The sequence below is a fragment of the Danio aesculapii genome, chromosome 8, assembly GCF_903798145.1.
Source record: "Danio aesculapii chromosome 8, fDanAes4.1, whole genome shotgun sequence".
Taxonomy (NCBI): Eukaryota; Metazoa; Chordata; class Actinopteri; order Cypriniformes; family Danionidae; genus Danio; species Danio aesculapii.
Window position 1 is genome coordinate 12989583 of NC_079442.1, and position 24742 is coordinate 13014324.

A 24742-nucleotide genomic window follows, 5' to 3' on the forward strand; every position below is an offset into this window, starting at 1 on the left:
ATCTGTTTGCCCTTGTGTTGACCATTGCTTGCCGGAGTTAACGAGAATTATTTATATTTTTTTATTAAATTTTCCATTTATTGTATTTTATTAACACCTACCCCTACCCCAACCCTAAACCCAACCGTCACAGTAACGTAAAAATATAAATTATTGTTAGACAGTGTCATAAAAAAAATGCTACTATAATTGATTTACATATCGCACTTCCGGCCAACCGCGTACTCAATCTAGACTTTACCCAGCACCTTTGCACCTGCACCTTTGTTGTCAGAGTCACTCCCATGTTACAGAAGACTCAGCCACACAATATTGATCCAGCGGGTGTCAAGATTATGCAGCTCAGTCTCGTAATCAGAGCACATAATAAAACATTACATTTGCGCCACCTGCTGTTCCGGAGCATGAATCCTATGTCTACTTCCATATTTTGTTAATAATAATAATAATAATATAACAATAGTAGTAGTAGAAGTAATAATATTTATGATATTAATATAAGGCAACACGGTGGTGCAGTGGGTTGCACAATCGCCTCACAAAAGAAGGTCACTGGTTTGAGTCCCTGCTGGGCCAGTTGGCATTTTGTGTGGAGTTTGCATGTTCTCCCCATGTTGGCGTGGGTTTCCTCTAAGTGCTCAGGTTTCCCCCACAGTCTAAAGACATACAGTATAGGTGAATTGAATAAGCTAAATTGACTGTAGTGTATGTGTGTGAATGCAAGAGTGTGTGGATGTTTCCCAGTGTTGGGTTGCAGCTGGAAGGGCATCCGCTGCATAAAAAAAACATATGCTGGATAAGTTGGTGGTTCATTCCGCTGTGGTGACCCCTGATTAATGAAGGGACTAATCCAAAAAGAAAATGAATAAATGAATATTAAAAATTATAAATGTAATGCAGCATTATTTTGCTTGTTTCCCACCATTTATTAGAATATAGTCCGTTTCCTTTTTCACAGAAGACAACAACTAAAAAAATTATTCTGTTGAACAACAGATTATATACTGTACCAAAATCGCTCAGTTCCTTTTTGTTTAAAATGTTTTATCAAATGGAAAATGTAGCATTTACAATCTTTTTTTTTAACTCAAATGTACTTCCCTTTTTTGTGATGTTGTAAATTGAATACATTAATAGAATCACAAAAATAAACATCAATATAAACATCAATAACAAATCCCAGTAAAACATGTCAACCACAATTGCAATACTTTTGAGTAAAACTTAAACATCACAACTGAAATACTCAAACAATATGTTTAACTATATTACCACTTATGCAAAAATATAAACAAAAATGTTTTGAAGTTAATTTCTATTAGAAAAAAAGCCATGCTATTTTATAAACAACTCCCCATTCAAATTTGCCCAACACAAAGTGCAAAATGAGTGCAACCAATAAAAACAAACAAATCAGGAGAATTTGCATTCAAATTTGAAAACCGCATTTAATTCACAGTCATTGTTGAATTCACCAAGCCTCTCACTTCTTGAGCAGGTCAAGAATGATTTCCCAACACTGTAATGTATGCGTGTATTTATATAGCGCATTTATCGTGTATGGCCATACACCCAAAGCACTTCACAATCATGAGGGGATTCTCACCACACCAGCATCCACTTGGATGATGTGACGGCAGCCACAGGACAATGGCACCGGTGCACTCACTACACACCTGCTATTGATGGAGTGGAAAGACAGTGATGGAGCCAATGAGGGTGATTGGGAGTCCATGATCGGTAAGGGCCGATAAGGGGAATTTGGCCAGGACGATGTGGTTACACCCCTACTCTTTATGAGAAGTTCCATGGGATTTATAATAACCACAAAGAGTCAGGACACCAGTCAGGTGCTCACTGACAGTATAGTGTCCCCTTCACAACACGGTTTCAGAAGGCCCAGTCAAGCTTCAAAACAGAAAAGAGAAAGTACACATTAGTGCGTAGTATTTCTTGTTGCATACTTATACTGCACATGTGCCAATTTAACATTTAATTTATACACTTCCTTTAGTATAGGAATGAGAAGGATCTGCAAAGTCACCCCAGAAGGAAACAGTTCGGAAACAGCCTTGATAAACAGTACATATTCGCAGACATTAAGTAAACTTGTGTGTTTTGGTGTTCTTTTAGGAAAATCAATGAACAAGACTGGTGTTTTACTAAAAGGGCACCCATTTTACCCATTTTCCAGATTTAAGATGAGTCTTTTGTGTCTCCAGAATGTGTCTGTAAAGTTTAAAACACCCATCAGATTATTTATTAGACCTTTCAGAATGTTGGAATTTTCAGCTCTGAACACAATATAGCTGTTTCTGTTGCCTGTGCCTTTAATGCTGGTTCTCCCTGCCCAGCGTTCCCACGTTCTTGTCAGAGTGTGCCACAATCTCCACCTCGACTGTGTCAGATAAACAGCACAGTGACAGACATGAAGCAGATCTCACGTATAACGTTTGTGAGAAATACTACAGTAAAAACTCTCCCTGAGAGAAAATGAGAACGATGAGTCACACACAATGTTGTTACAAAGTTCACACACACACACACACACACACACACACACACACACACACACACACACACACACACACACACACACACACACACACAGCATGTGTGTTTAACTTTGCACTGTTTTTGAACGCAAATGTGACAGGATAAATGTTAATCTCCACTGCTGTATGGATATCCGTTATGTTAATGTACAAAATAAACCTGATTTAGCAACCACAAACCGAGATTTAAGCATCTTCTTTTATAATTGTACTGAAAACCGCACTCCTACTTAACGTTTTTGGGCCTCAAACTGGGAGGGATTTGGATGCTATTTTAACATCAGGAAATAAAATAAAAAAAAGACTTGTTGTGCTTCTATCCCCACAACATAACGGTGGACATACTATACTCAATGTCTCCTAAAAAAATCTACAAACCAGTTAAATTGATCCAAGATCTAGTAAAAATGACAAAACCCGTTCAGTGATTCGCCACTACAGGATTTTAAGGTATTATTCAGGGGTGCGTTTCCGGAAACCATCGTTAGCCAACTAAGGTCGCAAGTTCCGTCATTACAAACATAGTTTGTTGATTTGGCGTTTCCCAAATCCATCGTTTTAATGAACATTCGCAAACTGCGTCGCAAACTTGTATGCTTGCAACTACACCCCTGGAGCTGCAGTTAGAAACATAGTTCCTGGCTGTGTTCTATACCCAGCTACCCCCCCCCCCCCCCCCCCCCCCCCTTATGCCCAATCGTTTAGAACATTCTAACATTTAAACATGGAATTATAAATAAAAAAAGCATTGAAGTCATCACTCATAGTTGAAATTTGCTTTCAAAGTATTTCTACAGTTTAGTTTTAGTGATCATCATGTTTACAATTGTACTCCCTTCGCAGTGGACTTCGAAAACATTGATGTCATTTTGAACACAGCCGTGGCTCATGACGAAATTATTATTTAAAAGCAGAATTCATGTTACGTCTCTAAAGCTTGTGAAAACAAACAACACAGCAGACGCTAATGCTTTTAATTTATAGTAGGTTATTTATTAAGTATCTGTACTGTATATGACATGGGCCTGTTGGTTTGAACATTTCTGCAGTGGTTTGCATGTGTCAAATTGTAAAAGTAGACTTTTAAAAAAATAAACAAACAATATCCTACTTCATAATAACAATAATAATAATCATCATCATATTATTAAAGTAGGATTTTCTTCATTTTCTAATTAATAATAAATATTAAATTTCTTTTCTTAATAGCCTCATTATTTATTTTATTAGTATGAATTATGTATGATATTAGAATACGTGTTAGCTTTTGTAAGTGATGGTATGTTTTAGAATAGAATATGTAATGTAATAATCTTAATAATATTTGTAAAGGAAACACAGGCCCTATATGTGCCGTATACATATATTTAAATTAATATGGAAAGCGAGTGCATGTTTTTACCAAAACTAATATTGGATTATTTTAATGCGTGTGCGTGTAAAACAATATAATTTGCACAAAGAAATTATGGGGTTCGTCTCTAAAGAAGTTGTTACCACTACGTTTAGAGCTTCAATTTGGGCGTTTTACGTTATAACTAACGTGGTTCAAGCGATGGATCTGCGACTGCTACATCATTCTTTACCCAAACGATGCATCATACTATGATAGTTCAGCCACGAGTTACATTGTTGTTTGGGAAACGCACCCCAAATTGATTCAGAGTGGAGAACCATTTAATTTTCTAAACGTTTTGAAACCGTAATGATGCAACAAAGTTGTTTACTGAAGTTACATGACAATCTGATACATGCTTCGAACCACAGACTGTAAAAAAAAGAAGCAGTGCTTCGATCACTAGTAAAGGCTGTGCACTCAGTGTTTGAACAGGCCTTATAACCTGCATTGGGATTTGTGATAACTTGCTAAAAGCACTTACGACTGCTCAGTTCCTCCAAAGATGTCAGGATTGAGTCATCAATTACATCGGTATTCTTGGTATCTCCTGGATTTTCTATGACAAACAAATTTTAAGTATATTTTTTGCAAGTCTGTAATTCATTTAATAGGTTGGTTCACTGAAAATATAAAATAAAAATAACTTTTTTTAAATATAAAGAATGTTTCTTCTCCTCAGTGTCAGTATAGAGTGGAGGAACTATGACGTCACCTTGTAGGCTAATCGGCTGCTAGCATAAAACTGGTTCCCTCGATAAAATCCCTATAGGATTTTCCCATAGGTTTTTTCAAAGATTGCATATAATAAGCTCTGTGTTCAAACACCGTTCATTACACTTGCACGTTTTGTCCAATCGGATAATCCTTACACGATAATAATCTTTAAGCACTTTTGGATTTTAAATGCAAACGCAAGAACTGAAAAGCAAACATTAGGCTATAAACGGACTACAGTGCCTTCGGGGCACTCGTCTGTGATGTCAGACCACCCTGCTATAGACAAATTTTCAAGCTTATTTTTAGAAATATGGTCCATGACAAAGATTTACTCTCTCGGTTCATTATATTATAATCCATGCTATATATTATAAACAAATAAATACGCAAAAACACATCTGTATATAGACCTACGTGCCTTTTGAATAGTTTTTATGTGGGTAATACATTTTATTTTGCTTTACGATTGTTGTTAAAGTTTTAAAACTGAATAAATGTGCCTACGTAGTATTATCATAAGAGTATATAATGAGATAATTAGTGTATTGCTCGCGTGCACAAAGCCCCCTTACCTTAGTAACAGAAGACAGAAATGAGGCGTGAGGGACATGTCTATATGCCTGCAAGTTCCATCACGGACACAGAACAACATTCAATATTTGTTTTTTTGTCACGAAGTTCAGCGAAAAGCAGCCTATACAGTCACATATGCTACACATTTTATGGAGGAGTGTAAATATTGCAGTTATGACAGAGTTAAATGTGTTTAGATGAAGAAAAAAAAAAACGATGAAAAAATCGTGTTAAAATGACAGTTAACATGTATGTATTTTTTACACATTTATTCACATGTTTGCATTACTGAGAGTAGGAAAGAGACAGGCTGCACTGGTAAGCAGTATATTTATAATATTGTTTAATTAAAATAAATGATTAACAAATTAATCTGTCTTGACAGTCTTTAAAAGTGACGGCATTATTTACACACAATATGAATTCCCAATTAGAAAAATACTACAAACTCTAAAATACCATGAAAATACTTAAATAACAGACAAATCCAAATGCCCAATGCAAGCGAGTTGCGTTCCAGTCCAGTTCAGCTTGATGACATATAATAGTTCTGACACCGCCTGTAGTCCCTTTTAGCAACTTGATAGCAACCGTCTTTTTAGCATAACCAATTAAAAACTCAAGAGTGTGATGTAACTGATGTGTTTTATGTCATAGAATAAAACGTGAAAGTATCTGGAGTTTGTGTTAGCCACGAACCTTATTTAAGCAATTTAACCAAAATTCCATTTTAAAAAACCCATTGACTTTGGAACGAGGGAACCAGAACTGCTAAAATGCTAACTCGCTTCCGAGTTTTTGCATACAAATTAATGTCATAGTTCCTCCACTCTATAGTGAATGCATTTACAAGAGTAAATCCCATCCATGACTTCCTATGTTTAAAACAAAGCACATGTAATATCATTAAAGCATCTGGGGCAATCAGTCATGGGTGCGACCGAGTGCAATACATACAGTGTACTTGTGAATGTGTGCCCTATACTGACACTGAGGAGAAGAATCGTTGAAACTGTTTTTCTTTTTTTTTTTTTTAAATACACACAATAGTAATCTCATAGTGTGATATTATTCCTACTAAACCACTGACTGCATATGGTCTGTTTTGAGGATGTTTTGGTACTTTTCTGGACAAAGTTGTCTATGGAGGATGAGGGAGCTCTCAGATTTCACCTAAAATATCTTAATATGTGATTCAAAGACAAACAAAGGTTTCAAAGGACTAAAATGACATGAGTGTGAGGTATTAACCATCGCTTTAATTTTGTTTATTCTTTCCACCTCATTTCAAATGTCTATTATCATTTACATGCAAACGTACCTGACACAGCCTGGTCGAACCCATCAGTCTGCATCAAGCTGGATTCACAACTCTGTGCCAATCTGGTGCTTATTTTCTGGGCTTCCTTTTCATTATAGTGGTGAATGAAGTTCCTCATTTGAAACAGATGTATCGATGGCAGAGACATGTTCAAGAAACAGCAGTTTTCCTTGAGTTTAGCCAACAGCTGTTTTGCAGTTCCACCATTAACTTTGCCATCTAGCTGAGGCACGAGTGCGAGTTTCCTCAGAGCATCTTCTTCGCTGTCTGTTCTGATGCTATCCTGATAAAGTATATAATGGTCAGATGAACCAGTCACTGGGTGACCGTGAGGATCTGCCATTGGCAATTTTTCCTCCAGCCAAGGAAGTGATACTTTTAGCTGTCCACACTTCGCCTGCTCTATGTTATGCTGAGTGGGCTCCATCAAGCGTCCTTCAAATCGAGAGATCGGCATCTTTTCTGATGCCTTCAGATTCATGTGAGTGGCGAGACCCTGTGCAAAATCATAAACGATGACGTTAGGTATGTGCTGCCATGATAAGAGCAAATCAGCGAAGTCTTGAGGGCTTTCAGCTCGAAGATTGCATTTGAGACTGTAAACGATTCCACAAGGGCACATGATGAATCCCCAGCCACCTGATAAAGAAGAAAACACAGGAGAGGGAAAAAATACCTTAGTAATACAGCAATTAGTGCAGTCAATCGTAGATAATCGTGAGTAAAAAACTGAAACTTCTAATTTTGGCTATTCAAATGTAAAATGTAAATTAATGTAAACTCAAGTGCTGTACCTATGTAGCCGGTATGCACTGGACCGAATCAGCATATGAATTTCGGTGCTGCGACAACGACGTAAGAAGCATCAAGAGGTAACGTACATCAAAGGTACACAAAGGTAATTATTGTGTCACAACGAAGACTACAGAATTTTTACAGGGACTTTGGTCACACCATCTCTAAACGTTTAATTCTAAACAACACTCAAGGACATTCACCGAGTTGTTGTGAAGCCACCCCATTGATATTTTGGCAGTGTGCTTTAGGTCGTCGCCCCAGTCTGAGGTCTTGAGTACTCTGAAGCAGGTTTTCATTCAGGATGTCTCTGTACATTGCTGCATTCATCTTTCCCTCTATCCTGACTAGTCTTCCAGTTCCTGCCGCTGAAAAACATCCCCACAGCATGATGCTGCCTCCACCATGCTTCACTGTATGCTTCACCTCGTTTTCTCTAAACGTAGCACCTGGCATTCACTCCAAAGAGTTTAATTTTAGTCTCATCAAACCAGAGAATTTTGTTTCTTATAGTCTGAGAGTCCTTCAGATGCCTTTTGGCAAATTCCATGCGGGGAGTGTCTTTCGTCTGGCCACTCTACCATACAGGCCTGATTGGTGTATTTCTGCACAGATGGTTGTCCTTTTGTAAGATTCTCCTCTCTCCACAGAAGACCGCTGGAGCTCAGACAGAGTGACCATCGGGTTAATGATCACCTCCCTGACTAAGGCCCTTCTCTCCCGATTACTCAGCTTAGATGGCCGGCCAGCTCTAGGAAGAGTCCTGGTGGTTCCAAACATCTTCCACTAATGGATGATGGAGGCCACTGTGCTCATTGGAACTTTCAGAGCAGCAGAATGTTTTCTGTAACCTTCCCCAGCCTTGTGGCTCCAGACAATACGGTCTCAGAGGCCTACAGACAATTCCTTTGTCCTTATGCTTGGTTTGTGCTTTGACATGCACTGTTAACCCTGGGATCTTATATAGACAGTTGTATGCCTTTTCACATCATGTCCAATCAACTGAATTTACCACAGATGAACTCCATTTAACCTGCTGAAACATCTCAAGAATGATCAATGGAAACAGAATGTACCTGCGCTCAATTTAAAAGCTTCACGGCAAAGGCTGTGAATACTTATGTACATGTGATTTTTCAGGTTTTTTATTTTTAATAAATCTGCAACAATTTTAAAAACTCTTTTTTCACATTGTCATTATGGGGTATTGTGTGTAGAATTCTGAGGAAATAAATGAATTTAATCCATTTTAGAATAAGGCTGTAACAAAACAATGTGGATAAAGTGAAGCGCTATGAATACTTTTCAGATACACTGTGTATATATACAGTCCATCCAATACACCATGTAATTTTGATTGTAATGTAATAACATTCACCTTTTTAAAGCTGCTTTGGAAGGATACTAATTGTGAAGAGCACTATACTACGATGGCCGAGAGAGCTTAACGTGCTGCAATTTAAGAAAACACATGCAATTACAAAAAAAACTAATTGCAAATTGAGAAAAGATCTTCATCAGTTTGACAGCACACGTGCTGCAAATCGTCACAACACAAACACATTTCTTAAAAACATGCTGCATTTTCACACAACACAAACAATTAATAAAACATGCTGCAGTTTCAACCACCAAAAAAGAATGGAACACAATAGAAATGTTTCAAGGGGACCCAAAAACGTAACAGACGTCGCTGTGCTGTGACTACTGTTGTAGGAGATCTTTGAAAGGTGAGTTTTTTGTTTGTTTATTTGTGTCTTTAGTTTTTATTAGCCTTAATAACAATAACCTAAATAGCCAGATCGATCACGTTTTAGGGTCCCCTTGAAACATTTCCATTGTGTTGTGAGAAAATGAAGTTTTCATAAAATGTGTGTGTAGCAAGTTTTTTTTTTAAATGTGTTTGCGTTGTGAGGATTTGCAGCACATGTGCTGTCAAACTGATGAAGATCTTTTCTCAATTTGCTGGCGTTTTTTTGTAATTGCACGTTTTTTCTTAAATTGCAGCATGTCAAGCTAACTCGGCCACTGTACTATACCAATAAACTTAAAGTGAATAGAATCTAATACCACATAATTACAACAATACAATTAAAGAGCAGAGTAAAAATTAAGCTCACCAGAGGTACTCCAGAATTTTGCACATATTTTTCCAAAGGTCTCCCTGGATTTCACATTATTGGCCAATCTTAGAAGCAGATCAGTGCGAGATCCAGTCGAATCCACACCACAATCATTGCATAAACTTCTAATCACATCAGCCTTTTAGGAAAAAAAAAACAGATTTATTAAAAATTGCTAAATGTTGACTTCAATTAATATTTTTATATAAAAGAACAAAGAAAGCGATGTGGTATGAACCTTCTGTCTGAAAAGTTCTTCTGTGAGTCTCTCTTCTGTAACTGCCACTTCTGAAATTTCCATTGCAGACTTCGAGGGACAAACTTTCTCAAATTCTGTGTTTAACACCGTGTCTGATTGTCGTGTTTTTTTACCTATCCAAGGAGCCCAAAAGTGATAATTTGGTGGTACTGTAAATGGATTTTGACTGTCATCTAAAACAGCAAAGAAGAAAAAAAAGTTAAATATGGATTTTTTTCAACAGTCAATGGCCACTTTATTAAATACATTTTTCTAGGATTGGATCGTATACGTTTTTTGCCTTTAGAACAGACCAGTGATGCACGGGTGGTGGTTATATCTGTGGGTGCTGCGTATAGTCTGCAGGTTGGGTAATAAAAAAAAAACAACATTCTGATTAATTGCGGGTGGGTCGCGGATGGATGAGAATAATTATTAATAATTTTTGTTTGTATTTTTTAAACACATTCTGTAAAATACAAATGTGATTTTAATGCATTTTTCATCAGGCAAACAGGCCCTCATTTGAAAAAAAAAAAAAAAAAAAAAAAAAAAAAATAATAATAATAATAATAATAATAATACTAATAATAATAATAATAATAATAATAAATATATATATATATATATATATATATATATATATATATATATATATATATATATATATATATATATATATATATATATATATAAATAATGAGGTCCATTTGTTAAAGCAGAAATGGAGGTGTAACAGATCTGAGAGAAACGTAAAAAGGGAGAATTAAAAACAAAACAAAAGGAAGGAAAGTAAAGTGCCATGTGGGAGCGTTTTAGCGAAGTGGTTAACGAGGATGAATCAAGTGCTGGGTATGTAATATGCAACAGCCGTGAAGCGCTGAATGTATATGAAAACCACGGTAAAGACCGGTACCTCAAATATAAAACATTATGTGTGTGTTAAATCAAAAGGCCAGTCAAAGTAAAAATCTAGCAAACCAAGCTTTGTACTTGACGCGTCCGCTAGTTTGATTAAGTGCACGCAACATGATTTCAGCTGGTCAAAATTTTTTGAGACTTTAGTGAACAGTTCGCGCAGCGATGCGTTTCATTTCAAGTTGAATATAAATCACTTTTAAGAGATTTTGTCTGAAACAGGTACACCTGTACAGACATCTTTATGATCCATCCATGCGTGATCATAGGGATAACCCGATGACCAATAATTCTTGGCTAGAAATTGCAAAAAAACTTGAAGTATAAGTATGTTACAACCAAAAAGTGAGGCCATGGCAAAAGTGATTTTAAAAACAATTGCAGAATATGTTTTTCCACCAGTCATAGGTTTTACACTTATGTATATATAACAATTTTGAATTGAAAACAATTTAATAGTTACAAAACTAATATGAACTAACAAAATTATTTCTTTGATAACTGGAAAAGAATATTTGATTGGTTTACAATATACTGATGCCCTGTTTTTCTAGGCTTTTTCTAGTAATGTGTCAATTCTGGAGTGGGCTAAATCTATAAAAAAATTCATCTTTATAAAAAATCTTCATTAAAAAACGTCAGTATTTTTTAGTAAGTGTACTTTTTTTGCTTTTATTTTTGCCATAATAAAAATATATTTGTAGAGCAACCCATGTTCTGTTGTCATTGATATTTAACTGTAATAGGTAGAACTGTCTGAGATTTCAGCAAACACAAGTCATGCATCAAAGTGTGTTTTGAATAAATCGTGAATGGATATAAAAATATTTAGAATCATTAAATAATTAATAAAAATAATTTGTTTAAAAATCTTGAACGATATTAATTACATGACATAGTTCCATAAACTTCCTACTTTTCTGTTTATTCATCTGACTTTAAGGTGGGTTTCTTTTGACCGCCCCCTGTCCTTTTAAATAATATCATAATGGTGTACGCCTCAAGTATAAAAGCCTCGTCCGTTTCGCGAGGTGTGCCCGCAGTCAACAAAGGTCTGCGACACGGTGCCAGTATAAATCAGCCTTTAAAGGTGGACACCTCAAGGATCAGTTTTTGGTCCCCTTCTATTTTCAGTTTACACTACATTGCAAGAAACCATAATCCAATCACACGACCTCTCTAATCATTGTTATGCCGCTGACACACAGCACTATCTTTCACTTCAGCCAGATGATCCAACGATGCAGAGATCTCACAGTGCCTCACCTGAAGCTTAATATGGAAAAAAAATGAAATTCTAGTCCTCCTTGCAACTCCAGTTATTCAACATAATTTCTCCATTTAGCTGGAATCATTATCCTATTTAATTTAGTGAGTAATATTGGGGTGATTCTAGATGACCAGCTGTACATCAAAGAGCACACTGCGAACACAGCACAATCATGCAGGTTTGCACTTTCCAACATTATATAGAGCAGACCCTTCCTAAAAATCAGGTTACACAACTTTGTCCAAGGTCTTGTAATTTCTAGACTGGACTACTGTAATGCTCTTCTGGGTGGACTCCCATCTTGCACCTTCAAACCTCTACAAATGATCCAGAATGCTGCAACTCGTCTGGGGCCCTATCTTAAACCCGGCGCAAGACAGGTTTGGTGCAATTTGTTGCTTTTTTTAGACCAGCGCTACCCCAATTTTTACATATTTAAATAGGTAATCCATTTGCACCTCTTTGTGGACTCATGGGTGTGCTGGTCTAAAATAGAGGTGTGTTAAGATGCATTGTTGGCGCATTGCTATTTTGAAGAACTGAAATAGACCATGCCACTAACCAGCTGAATGCAGGTCTAAAGTCCAGAGCAGAGTGCATTAGTTAAGCGCCTTTGTGGGTTCGCTTACACATTGCTTAATACACACAGGATGTAAGCAATACATCCTGTGTGTACAGCAATACACACATTTCTTTACATATGAAAACAAATTAAAAGAATAAAATGTTACAAAAATGATTATTTTATACATAAATATAAAAACCACTACCTCCATTCCTTCTTCGTGTCTCTATGAATTTTTTCAGTTTATTCATGACTACTTGTATAATGTTATTATTATTACTATTATTATTAGCAGTATTATTTATTATATGTGTATTTATATTTGTTTTATTAAGAACAAGTTTAGATTTGTCCAGCTGTCGGGTTTTGGAGACTGCATCACCATATGGGGCATAAGAATAGGATGTATGTTTGGAAATAACTCAGTTTTTTGATCACACTTCGTTATTATTGTTTAGTTATTCGTTTGCTGGAAATTAGAACTGAATTTATAAATAGTTTTGATGAAAGATCAAAACTATATCTTAATTCAGTTCTAATTTCCAGCAAACGAATCTTTTATTCTTTATTATTATTATTATTATTACTATTATTAATAATTAATCATAGTATTACCTAAATTCTTCTTTTCAATATTATTCTTTACTTTGAGTTTTTACTCCATATAATCCGTATATTATCATCATTATTATTATTATAGTAATGTTTTTTTTCTTCTCTTAATATATTCTCATTGTTTTGTCAGCTGCAAATTGTTTTCACTTCCTTTTCTTTTTTTCTCTCTTTTTCTAATCTTCTATTTCTTCTCTTTCCTTTTTCTACTTATTATTATTATTATTAATAATATCATCATCATTATTAATATTATTTCTTCCTGAAATCCTAACCCCCCACGCCCACCCCCCACCTCCTCACTATTATCATCAATATTATTACTTCTACTTTTGTTCTCATTATTATTAGTACTGTCCTGACTTGTCCTGTTATCTCCTCATTATCATTATTACAAGTATTTCTACCATTGTCATTGTTCAGGTTGCTGTAGTTGTAGTAGTAGTCATAGTAGTAGTAGTAGTAGTAGTAGTAGTAGTAGTGGTTGAAGTTGTAGTTTGGGTTTTTGAAGTAGTAGTTGAAGTAGTATCTCTTAGAGTAGATGTCGATGATATAGTGGTATCAGAAGTAGTGGATGTGTAGTAGTAGTAGTAGTAGTAGTAGTAGTAGTAGTTGTTGTTGTTGTCGGTGTAGTAGTATCAGAAGCAGTAGACGTTGTTGATGTAGATGTTGTAGTAGCAGTCATTCCTGTAGTAGTATCAGTAGTAGATGTAGTAGTAGTATCAGTTGGTAGTAGTCGTTGTAATAGGTTTAGTAGTAGTGGTTGTGGCTGTAGTAGCAGTAGTAATAGTTGTAGCATAAGAAACTCTCTGTAGTAGTAGTAGTAGTTAGTGTAGTACTTGGGATTCATTTGTATTATTATTATTGTAGTGGTTGTTGTTAATGATTATTACTGTTGTCCTTTCTAGCTTGTTTACTATCATTATTACTATCATTATATCACTAGCATTGTTGTCACTCCTTATATATGTTACTTGCTTCATTTAGTGACTGTCATTGTTCCTTTTGTATGTACTCTGACCTGTTTACCAAGTTACCTTTACATGCGCACGCACACGCACACACACACACCTGTATTTGACTGTATTGTTGTTGTTTTTTGCATTTTGTTAGTGTTTCATTTTCTTTGTACTTGTATCATCTCAAATTGTGTACCTTTGTTATATTCTAAAAAAAAAAAAGATATAGTTTTGAAACAAATCTTTGCTCTTAACAAGCTAAATTAAGTATGTAGGCCAATGGATGTCTTCAGTGAAGTGAGTACAACACCGTTTTTCATCTACAAAAGCAAAGGAGTACAGAGTAAAAGTAAAAAGAAAGTAAAGAGGCCGAATGGAGAAGGCTTGTTCTTTATAATAAATTATTATGGATTTGATCAACTGGTCTCTGAACGCAATTGAAACCATCTTCTCAACGAGAAGTTTGGGTTCGGGGGATCACAACTGTCCTGCGGGGACATTTGCAGCTGGATACATGATGGACAGGTGGCACGTTGTGTGCCTGGCCACTCTGTCCCTGGAGGATTTTGAAGATATCTATCTATTTGGAACTTTGATAACAGGGTTTCTGCTGATGGGCTTAGGCGGGGCCCAGGGGTATCGACAATTGACCCCCTGAGACTTTATTGATATTCCCTGTTGCGATGTTATTTTTATTTGCTTGTGTTATATAAATCTCAACTGAAAATCCAGACTCCACCTCCCTCCCGGTCCTCGCGAGGACAAAGAAACGACCACCAGCTAACCACGTGGGAATCCAGCTTAAGAGAGGGAGTTCCTCACATCACAAAAGGAACACAAGTAACCCCTCCAGATTACCACTGAACTGGTGTAAATTAAATGTAACCCTAAAGAGACCATAGAAGGGTTAAATTGATTATTTTTAGTTCGCTTGGTTTGGTCTTACAAAATCTGAGTTTTTTTACATCGTTACACTCTTTCAAACTCTAATTTGTCTTCCTTTACTCCTCTGTATGAATGTGTGTTTGTGTTAGGTGTTAGTTTCTGTTAGATTAGTAAATAAGGCTTCATTTTGTGTACAGAAAGGTGCCTGTGCATGTTTATGAATCTAATGTCTTAAACTTTGATCTTGTTACCCTGCTTATACATCAATGGGTTTTTATTTTTGATATCTATAACCGCAGTTGAAGTCAACTGTTTATTCGAACAATTGCTGGATGATTCGTTTGTTCGGATTTAAAGAGTCATTACCCCCCCACCCCCACCCCCTCAAATTAATCTTCAATTCACTTTGAGCTAATTCACTACACCATTTATATATACCTGTAACAAGTCCTTGACAAATCATCTCTTTGGACAACGTCTCCCAGAACGTCTCCAGGTTAACCTCTCCTTTAAAATTCTCTGGAGGTTCTTCAATGTCGTTTTCTGTAAAAATAAGAGGAATCACTGTGACAAAAAATATTTTTTGTGAAGCAAATTAGCAAATGAACTGCTTTACAGTTGCCATACCTGATAACAGAGAAGCGCTGTGTTTGTGAAAACCCATCATCACCACTGGAGGATGATCACCACAGGTGGGGCATGAATACTTGTACTCATGATCTGTGAGGGCTTCAAACTGTAAATATGCCTGCAGGATTGTGTCTTGAGGTGGAAACTCCACACCTGTCACTAACTGTAAATACTCTACTGCTCGGCTCACTGAAGTGTAGACCTAAGAGAAACACACATTATTTATTAAAACAATACAGTCAGCGCAAAAGCCTAGTGGTTGGCACGCCGAAATATAGTGTAGTAGCACGTCAGGGTGTCCCAAATTCGAATCCCGGCTCGAGGACATTTCCCAACCCTACCCTCCTCTCTCTCTCCCACTTCGTTTCCCATCTCATTACTGTCCTATCTAATAAAGGCAAAAAGGCCAAAAAAAATACAAATAAAAATACAAAAGAAAAGTTATTTTATTTAAAGGTAGTGGTTTTTGATATGTCTCTTTTTGTTGCGGTTCTCTTCTCTCCACCGACAGGTTTCATTATGAGTGCACCGGTGTGGTGAATCAGGTGTTGACACGTGAAAGCTTGGCAGTATATTGGTGAAGTCCATTTAAACCCGGATGGAAGATCGTTCGGAGTGTCTTCTCTCTCCCAGCTTGTTTTGTTCAGTTTTTAAAACTTATGTTGTGTTTGCCAGGCAATACTGTTGAATTTAACACTGAGTGTTGTCTATTAAATTATTGCGATCAATGTACGGAGACGCATCTGATGAAGAGGGTGCCTAGACCCTGGGTGCCCAAATTTTTTTTTTTTTATGAAGGGCCAAAAACCAAAGCTGATTGAGGCTAGTGGACTGAAGGTAAATATAGTTGACATGGGAAATTTCCTAATTTATTTAATAATGTTTAAAAACGACAAGAAAACTTTGCTTTATATTAACTAAAAACGTAATATAATGAACTTATTACAGTAAAAAAACAATCTAATTTATAACAGAATTACACTAGGTTTTGCCTTGATTTGCTTGCCGGTGTCTTCTGCATAGTCCTCTATCTGTCAAGTGTTTAATTGAAACCTTTAATTTCAGTTTGTTTCCAAATTGAGTTTTGAATGTGGCAGCAAGGTGGGTAGCACAATCGCCTCACAGCAAGAAGGTCGCTGGTTTGAGCCCCGGCTGGGTCAGTTGGCATTTCTGTGTGGAGTTTTGCATAGGTTTCCTCCGGGTGCTCCGGTTTCCCCCTACAGTCCAAAGACATGCGGTATAGGTGAATTGAATAAGCTAAATTGGCCGTAGTGTGCACGCAAGACTGTATGGGTGTTTCCCAGTGTTGGGTTGTAGCTAGAAGCATATGCTGGATAAGTTGGCGGTTCATTCCGCTGTGGCAACCTCTAATTAATAAAGGGACTAAGCTGAATAGAAAAATAATGAATGAATTATTATTACCTGTAGAAGATGCCTTAAGGTTATGCATAAGGGTATGTCAAGGATGACGTGATCATTGAAGTTATGCAGACAGTCTTTCCACTCCTGGTATCGATAAAATATCCCACACTGAGGGCACTGCTTGCAGAAGGTGCTGACATCTGACAATTAAAACAAGTGTAATATGAGAAGACAATGCAGTGGAGTGCTGCACAAGCAAACAGACAATATATCCTACCTTCAACAATGCACCAATTGGTCAGTATTTTGGCTTTCTGTGTAATTAAAATGGGATCGCTGAGTGGGACATTGCCTGGACATTCCTGGCACACGGTTTCATGTGGACAAAGGCTTGTGGGTAATCCTTGTGTAAAGATGGCAAGCGCATTTCTTCGGGAAGAACAGCAGGAATCTTCTTACACTGAAGAATGTAATTCACCATATACTCCAATCCCAGACCTCTCGGTGGATACACATGATTGTTTTCCGAGACGCTGTCGTCTTCTGAAAGCGGGATGCTGTGTGGTGAACTAAACAGCTCAGGAAGCATTTGAAACAGATGCCATTTGGCAATGTATTTGTGCATGCATGAATGCTGAAATCTGGTACAGGGACAAGTCCATGTGTTCAATGTGGCATTGTAAACAACCATGACGCGTCGTAAAGTACTATAAGACGACACACTTGGCTCAAAAACAGAAATGAACTTTTGTACTAATGAGACGTCAGTCGAGGTTAGAACAGAAAGTGGTGCTTGGTTACTATTGGCAAGCTGTTGCAAAGCAAGGCATTGCTTTTTCTTTTGTTGCTGAACCATTTTCCTCTCACCATTTCTGTTAAAACATCTTCCTTGAGCGAGACTTGATCAGCCAAAGACTTGCACATGCTCGCGGCACTGATATGCACGCACTGGTACAATGGGATGCCGCTCTTCTGTGCAATATTTATGTTGACCTGGCACTCGTTTGATTCGCAAACGGTTTGGTTTTCTGCCCGTGTCTGGTATTTTACATGAACCGGGAAGCTGTTGCCTTTCACGACTTTGATAACGGCATATATCCCATTTGTTTCATCAACACACTGGGTTGTCAGCTGGAATGTGTCATCGATGCCAAAGACTGACTCATCTGGGTGTTTGCGCTCGATGTGCTTTTGAAGGTTGGTTTTATTAATGATGATATGACACTTTGGGCATGTGATTTTAACAACCGGCCGTGTGCGACTCCTGTTAGAGCTGATGTTTGATGGTGCGTCTGTGATGGGCAGAGCATTCACAGTTGTTTCACAGAGTGTCACATCTTTTAACGTACTGCTGGTGGTCGATGACGATGTGTTTATCATTGTTGGGGCGGTCGATGTCACAGTGCTGGTGCTGGACGGTATGCATTCCACTGTAGGGACAGTCTTGGGTGTACTGATGGCTGGAGCGGTGTTTGCCAAAATCGGAGAGGTCACCGTCAAATTGGGGCTTGACAACATTTTTGTGTCGGATTCAGAATGTGGCCTCTGTTTACACACTTCTAAATGGTTTTTAAAACATTCTCTCCTTAAAATTGTTGCCAAACAGTACATACAGTGGAAATGAAGAGCCTTTCTACAGCGGAGTCCACATCTATGCGTGGTATATTCTAAAAAAAAAAAAAAAAAAAAAAAAAACAATTATATATTAATATATTTGTGTACACTTTATATTTTTCCAGATATAATGTAAACTCAATAGTGTCTCTCACAGACATCTTTAGTCAAAACACACTCCTAACCAAGACACTTCACCTCCAACTTTACTGAATTCTGCAAACAATTTGCAGTTCCCCATTTTCCCATGTTTCCCATCAGACTCAAATCAATAAGACTTGCTTTGATCATTAAAGTGAACTTTGGATCAGTTCTCTGTCCGAACTACATGCTGCTTGGCAAATGTTAAGCAAACTGATCACGTCCAACAGGACTAAAAAGTAGGGGTGTAATGAATCACGGTTGATCCCCGATTCGTATGGATCACAACCTATAGTTATGGCCCGCAGATAAATACATTTTTTACTGGTAGATTAATCCTAAATTTGTAACGATTACAGAAAGATCGCCTCTCGTGTCATTGAAATCACATATATGAAAGCATTATATTTTCCTGTAAAATATAATGATGACGGAAGAAATCGTGGTAGGTTATTTGGGATGTGGTGGGTTTCTTAGGTTATTAAAGGTGCTTTCTGTCACTAATTGTTTAGCCTCAGTATAAGCTGCATGCATGTATACCCCAAAATCCCCAAATCTACATTGAATTAAATATTATATTACAATACCTAAACATGTTCATCTGGAGCTGTATCATTGTACATAAACAGGTAAACGGTCAATAATATGTTTTATTATTATTAAATACAAAAGATAGAAGAGATATTATACATTAGAAAAAGCTGCAAATAAATTAGAAAACAGTATTAACAATTAAATTAAATAAAACTATTACAAAGACATAGAATCAAGTTATTAAATCTCAATCTTTTCTTCCCTGTATAATTTAAACATTCTGATTAAAGAGCAACAAATTAATCTTTCATTTAGATTTTTCGTTTGATTACATTAAATAACAGAGCTGTCACTTTAAAAATGCACACATCTAAGATTTTAATAAAAGCATTCGATTGCTTTCCTAATTTTTATGCTCATTTAGGACAAAATTAGTTGTGTTTGAAATAAAACCCACCACAATCGACATCTTTAGATATTATTATTATTAATTATGTGTAAATGTCTGTTTAAACAGGCACCCAAAACCCAGACTTTCGCTCCGCTTCAAATCGTGTGTACAGAATCCTTTGAGAAACAGCGTCTATGTATCATCATAGAGCCGCACCACTACATAAACTGACTGTTTTCAGGATTGCATAGGAGGGGAAACGGCGCCTGTGATGGAAAGTAAGGGAATCCCTCTATTTTTATATTTATATCAAAGTGTTTTCATGCTTAAATAAAACAAAAGAACAGAACAGATTTACACCCCCTGGTGGTTTGGCGGTATGGGTTGCGTATAGGGAGGATCAGCTCTTTATTGCCACCTAGAAAGATTGAAATAAGGGAGAAAAACGGGAAAATACCTTTACGGGATGATAGCGGGATAGAACTGTAAACTACGAGAGAATCCCAGGAAAAATTAGAGGGTTGACAGGTATGTGCATTAGTGGTGTAACGAATCAAAAATCTCATGGTTCGGATAACACTATGGTTTTTGAGTCACGGATCAGACCATTTTTCGGATGAGCAAAAAAGGGAGGAGACAAATGTCATTTGCTTTCCATCTATACAAAAATGTTATTGTAAAAACCCTTAGTTTTAACACAAAACTTAGAACCTGTCTTTTATAAAAATCTAAATCATAAAAATCCAATTTAATAAAAATCTAAATCAAGAAAGAACCAGCTGAAAAAAGAAAAGTATTAAATACGAAAAATGATCTTTGCCACTGTTGCTGATAGTGTTAAATATAGAAATCTAACATCTTGTACAACTGATCATATTTATTTTCCATTAATGATTCAACAATTCACATATAAAACTTCAAGTTTTATTATACTGTAGGTGGATCATTTCTGAAAACAAATTCAGTGACATAATTTTAATGGTTGTTTGTCGCCACCTGTTGGTTACACAAAGTAGTTGCTTTCACCAGCATCAAGTTCCATTAAACAGTGATTTTAATCTTTACCGTAAACATCAGTGTTTATATCTGAACTATAAACTGTTCTCCCAGTCCTTCTGTGTTATTTAACTGTTTGTAACTAACTGAAAAAGTGTGAAAACTGAATTTCACTTGATTAAACGCAGATTTGAATGCAGGGCTTAGAACGATTAATAAACATGCAAATCATTATCATTTGTCATTCATGTTGCGCAGGTTTGAATTGAGATCCTGATTTTTTAAAGTTTAATTGTGAAGCTTTAAACTTGATCAGTTACACCCCTAATGTGCATGAATAATCATTAAAAGATCGGATCTCGACAATCACGCAACAAATTATAAATGATTGTGATTTGAATATGTTTTGTTAATCTTTTGAATTGCTGCATTCAAATCTGAAAACGCAAAAATCAAGAAAGAGATCCAGTCTTTTGAGTTAGTTATGAAGTTACAAACAGTCTAATAACACAGAAGTACTGGGATAACAGTTTATAGTTTAGATAAAACCACTGATGTTTATGGTAAAGATTACAATCACAATCATGTGCATTTAACGACGCTCAAAAATGAAAGTTTTAAGCAGCAATTACATTATTTAACCAATAGGTGGCGACAATCGGTCATCAAAAATACACCATTGAATAATTCTTCAAAAATGATCATCTAGCAATGAAACATGAACATTTATGATTGAATAACTGAATCAATAATTGAAAATGAGACTAAAAATAAATAAATTTTGTACAAGTGATAATGTTATATTTCTACATTTAGCGTTCAACAGCAACAGTAGTAGTAACAGTGAATTTTTCACAATACTGAATATTTTACACTTTATTTGTATTCAGCTGATTATTTCTTCATTTTATTTTTAATAAAATTACAGCTTCTAAGTTCTGTTTGTCAAAATCAAGTGTCTTGCAGTGCTGTTTTTGAAATAAATGGAAAGCAAATTACATTAGTCTCCTCCTCCTTTTAGCTGATCTGAAAAAGGGTCCGATGCTTGACTAAAAAACCATAACATGATCCGAACCGTGAGATTTGTGATCCGTTACACCACTACTAAAAAGTGACCTTCCATTTTAAAATATTGTAAGCTGTTCTCTAAATTTGATCTTCCTATATACACAGTATACTGTACCTCCATGGACGATTGCTTTTCTACAGTGGCCTTTCAGATGTGTTTTGAGTTTGCTCCGTTTGGAGGGCTTATACACACTGGTCGCACAAAAGGGACAATGAAAATTGTTGCAGCATTTTGTGCATTTCTCCAACTCCGGGTACAGTTGATTTTTCTGAATTGTGATGTGTCTCTGGAAATAAAGAACAAAACATAAAAAAAGTAAAATCCCATGTTTTCAAATCAAGACCTGATCTATCTATCTATCTATCTATCTATCTATCTATCTATCTATCTATCTATCTATCTATCTATCTATCTATCTATCTATCTATCTATCTATCTTTTTTCAAACTGCTTCTATCTATATCTACATGTATCTATCTATCTATCTGTCTGTCTGTCTGTCTATTTATCTATCTATCTATCTATCTATCTATCTATCTATCTATCTATCTATCTATCTATCTATCTATCTATCTATCTGTCTGTCTATCTATCTATCTATCTGTCTGTCTGTCTGTCTGTCTGTCTATCTATCTATCTATCGTGTTCAGCATAATTGAGTACACCACATTTTGAGTCACAGAGGAGACCAATTAAAACACACACCTAGATTATTATAAACGAATCATTGTAAATATACTGATTATTATTGTTTTTATTACGGTTTTATGATAGAATATCGGTTCTGAACTTATATATAACTATATAACTATATATATATATATATATATATATATATATATATATATATATATATATATATATATATATATATGAATAATACAACATATTAAATGATGATATGAATCCTATGATATATTGAAAAATATATTTTGAATGATAATATGAATACTATGATACACTGAATAATATGATATATTAAATAATATGATATATTGAATAATATGACATATCAAATGATATATTGAATAATATGATATACTGAATAATAATTTTATATATTAAATAATATATATTATTTATATTTTTATTTAATTATTATATGTATATATATATATATATATATATATATATATATATATATATATATATATATATATATATATATATATATATATTTACTACTGTTACTACTACTTGTAACATTTGAATTGAGAGAGATGCACAACTTTGCATCGTAAGGAGATTATATCTGAAATGTTGGTGTCACGAAGCTATAGAATTTTTTTCTTTAACTAAAACAACACGGCGACGCAGTGGGTAGCGCTGTCCCCTCAAAGCAAGAACAAGAGTTTGCAGCGACACTAGTTAACACGATCGTGGATTCGCTTCCCTTACTTCGCACTTATCGCGTGCAGATAAGCATTCACCCTGAGTGCATTTGTTCACTGGTAACGTTACTATGAATATAACATAACGTAAAACCACAACTTACCGGGCTTTCAGCCATAATGCTGTGCAACTTCAGTGTGTAATACGGCTCTGCCTGAAACCGTTGTCCTATTCCTGCTGTCCTGAAACAGTCACAAAAAATGGCTGCAGTAACACGTCGTTTCCGGTGTCGTCATGAGGTGTCTGACTGCTTGGCAACCAGGATCATAAGAAACAAAAAAAATCTGCAAGTTAAAAGAAACTTATGAAAATATCATGCTTCCAGTATGTTAGTAATTAATGCTTTCTGTATTTTTTTAAAAATTTTATTTAACTTTGTACTTCCCCTTTCTTATTTTGTACACTTTTTTTTCTTTCTTTCTTTTTCGTTCTATTACTTCTTTTTACTTATTGTTCTCATCACTTTGTGATTGTTTATTCTTGTGTTCCAGTCTTCTACAGATTACTTCCTGATTTATATTGTACATTCTTCTTTTCTAAATAAAAGTAAAAAAAAAAAAAAAAACAGGATTATAAGACAACTTCCGGCACAGCACAGTGTTTACATATTTATAAATAAAGAGTGTTTAAATATAAATATATAATAATATTAAAGTATCTTCTTTGACGTGTCATGGATAAAAAGTTTAGCAAATTTCGTTACAATGTGTAAAACAGCATTAGCGTCGCTTATGATCTTGTAATGCAGGTGTATCTTTTGGTCTTTGGATTTTCATTTTAGAGACGGATATTGAAAAAACGAGCTGTTTTTTGATTTTCGTTTTCAAATTCAAAAACAAATATTGAAATATGAGGCGTTTTTCTTTTTCATGGTGAAAAACAGAACAGCAAAATTCAAAGATGATTTGGGTCAGTGTATCTTTTTGTCAGTGAATTTTCATTTTAGAAACAGATATTGAAAAATGAGCCGTTTTTTGATTTTCGTTTTAAAATTAAAAACCATAATGGAAATTCAAAGCATTTTTTGATTTTCGTTTTTGAATTTTAAAACTAAAAAAATCAAAAAACGGCTCATTTTTCATTTTCATGATGAAAAACGGAAAAACAAAATTCAAAAATGATTTGATTTTCATTTTTTATTTTGAATAACAAAAACTAAAATCACCAGAAAACAAAACGAATAAAGACTTGTTTTTTTATATTCTGAAACCAAATAGGCAGATGCATTTACGATGATGCAAAGCTGTCACAAAAACATTTTTTTCCACTTAAAAATGTTATAAAAAGGTATGTTCTTGTGGTAACGGGATTTTGTTTAGACATTTTCCTCATTAAAGCCTGTTATATATATATGAGCAATTCCATGCAAATGTCAACCTTGATATAAAAAAATTACGTATTCTCTAAAATACCGTTTCTTCGTTTTTTGTGTAGGCTTGCATTTTACAGTGCTTTAAAAATTCTCAAAAATGTCTCTGTTAATGTTTTCTGTGTGGGTGTTCTGTGTGGAGTTTGCATGTTCTCCCTGCGTTCGCGTGGGTTTCCTCCAGGTGCTCCGGTTTCCCCCACAGTCCAAAGACATGCGGTACAGGTGAATTGGGTAGGCTAAATTGTCCATAGTGTATGAGTGTATGTGTGAATGAGTGTGTATGGATGTTTCCCAGAGATGGGGAACATGGAAGG

At 35.6% G+C, this 24742-nt stretch overlaps 1 protein-coding gene across 2 annotated transcripts; it reads right to left on the reverse strand.

Moving 5' to 3' along the window:
- Positions 1–924: 924 nt before the first annotated feature.
- LOC130233289 (uncharacterized) lies at positions 925–23251 on the reverse strand. Of its 2 annotated transcripts, XM_056463245.1 has the most exons (11): positions 23163–23251; positions 21782–21953; positions 17200–18589; positions 16983–17122; positions 15558–15762; positions 15369–15473; positions 9722–9915; positions 9481–9622; positions 6566–7204; positions 4436–4510; positions 925–1908 (listed from the first exon to the last, which is right to left on the reverse strand). In XM_056463245.1, the coding sequence occupies exons 5-11, from the start codon at positions 15595–15597 to the stop codon at positions 1904–1906; spliced, it is 1200 nt and encodes a 399-aa protein (XP_056319220.1). In that variant the 5' UTR covers positions 15598–15762; positions 16983–17122; positions 17200–18589; positions 21782–21953; positions 23163–23251; the 3' UTR covers positions 925–1903. The 2 variants fall into 2 exon arrangements, 1 of the variants encoding a protein (XP_056319220.1); XR_008838200.1 differs by lacking the exons at positions 925–1908; positions 4436–4510; positions 6566–7204; ... (2 more) ...; positions 15369–15473; positions 15558–15762 and adding an exon at positions 16641–16777 and having other exon boundaries at positions 23163–23245.
- Between the last annotated feature and the right edge of the window lie 1491 nt (positions 23252–24742).

Coding starts and splice junctions, on each gene's coding strand:
- LOC130233289 (XM_056463245.1), bottom strand. CDS start 15,597: ATGATGGGTTTTCACAAACACAGCGCTTCTCTGTTATCAG. Junction 15,474..15,557: donor CAGCGCTTCTCTGTTATCAG/GTATGGCAACTG, acceptor TTATTTTTACAG/AAAACGACATTGAAGAACCT. Junction 9,623..9,721: donor AAGAACTTTTCAGACAGAAG/GTTCATACCACA, acceptor TTTTCCTAAAAG/GCTGATGTGATTAGAAGTTT.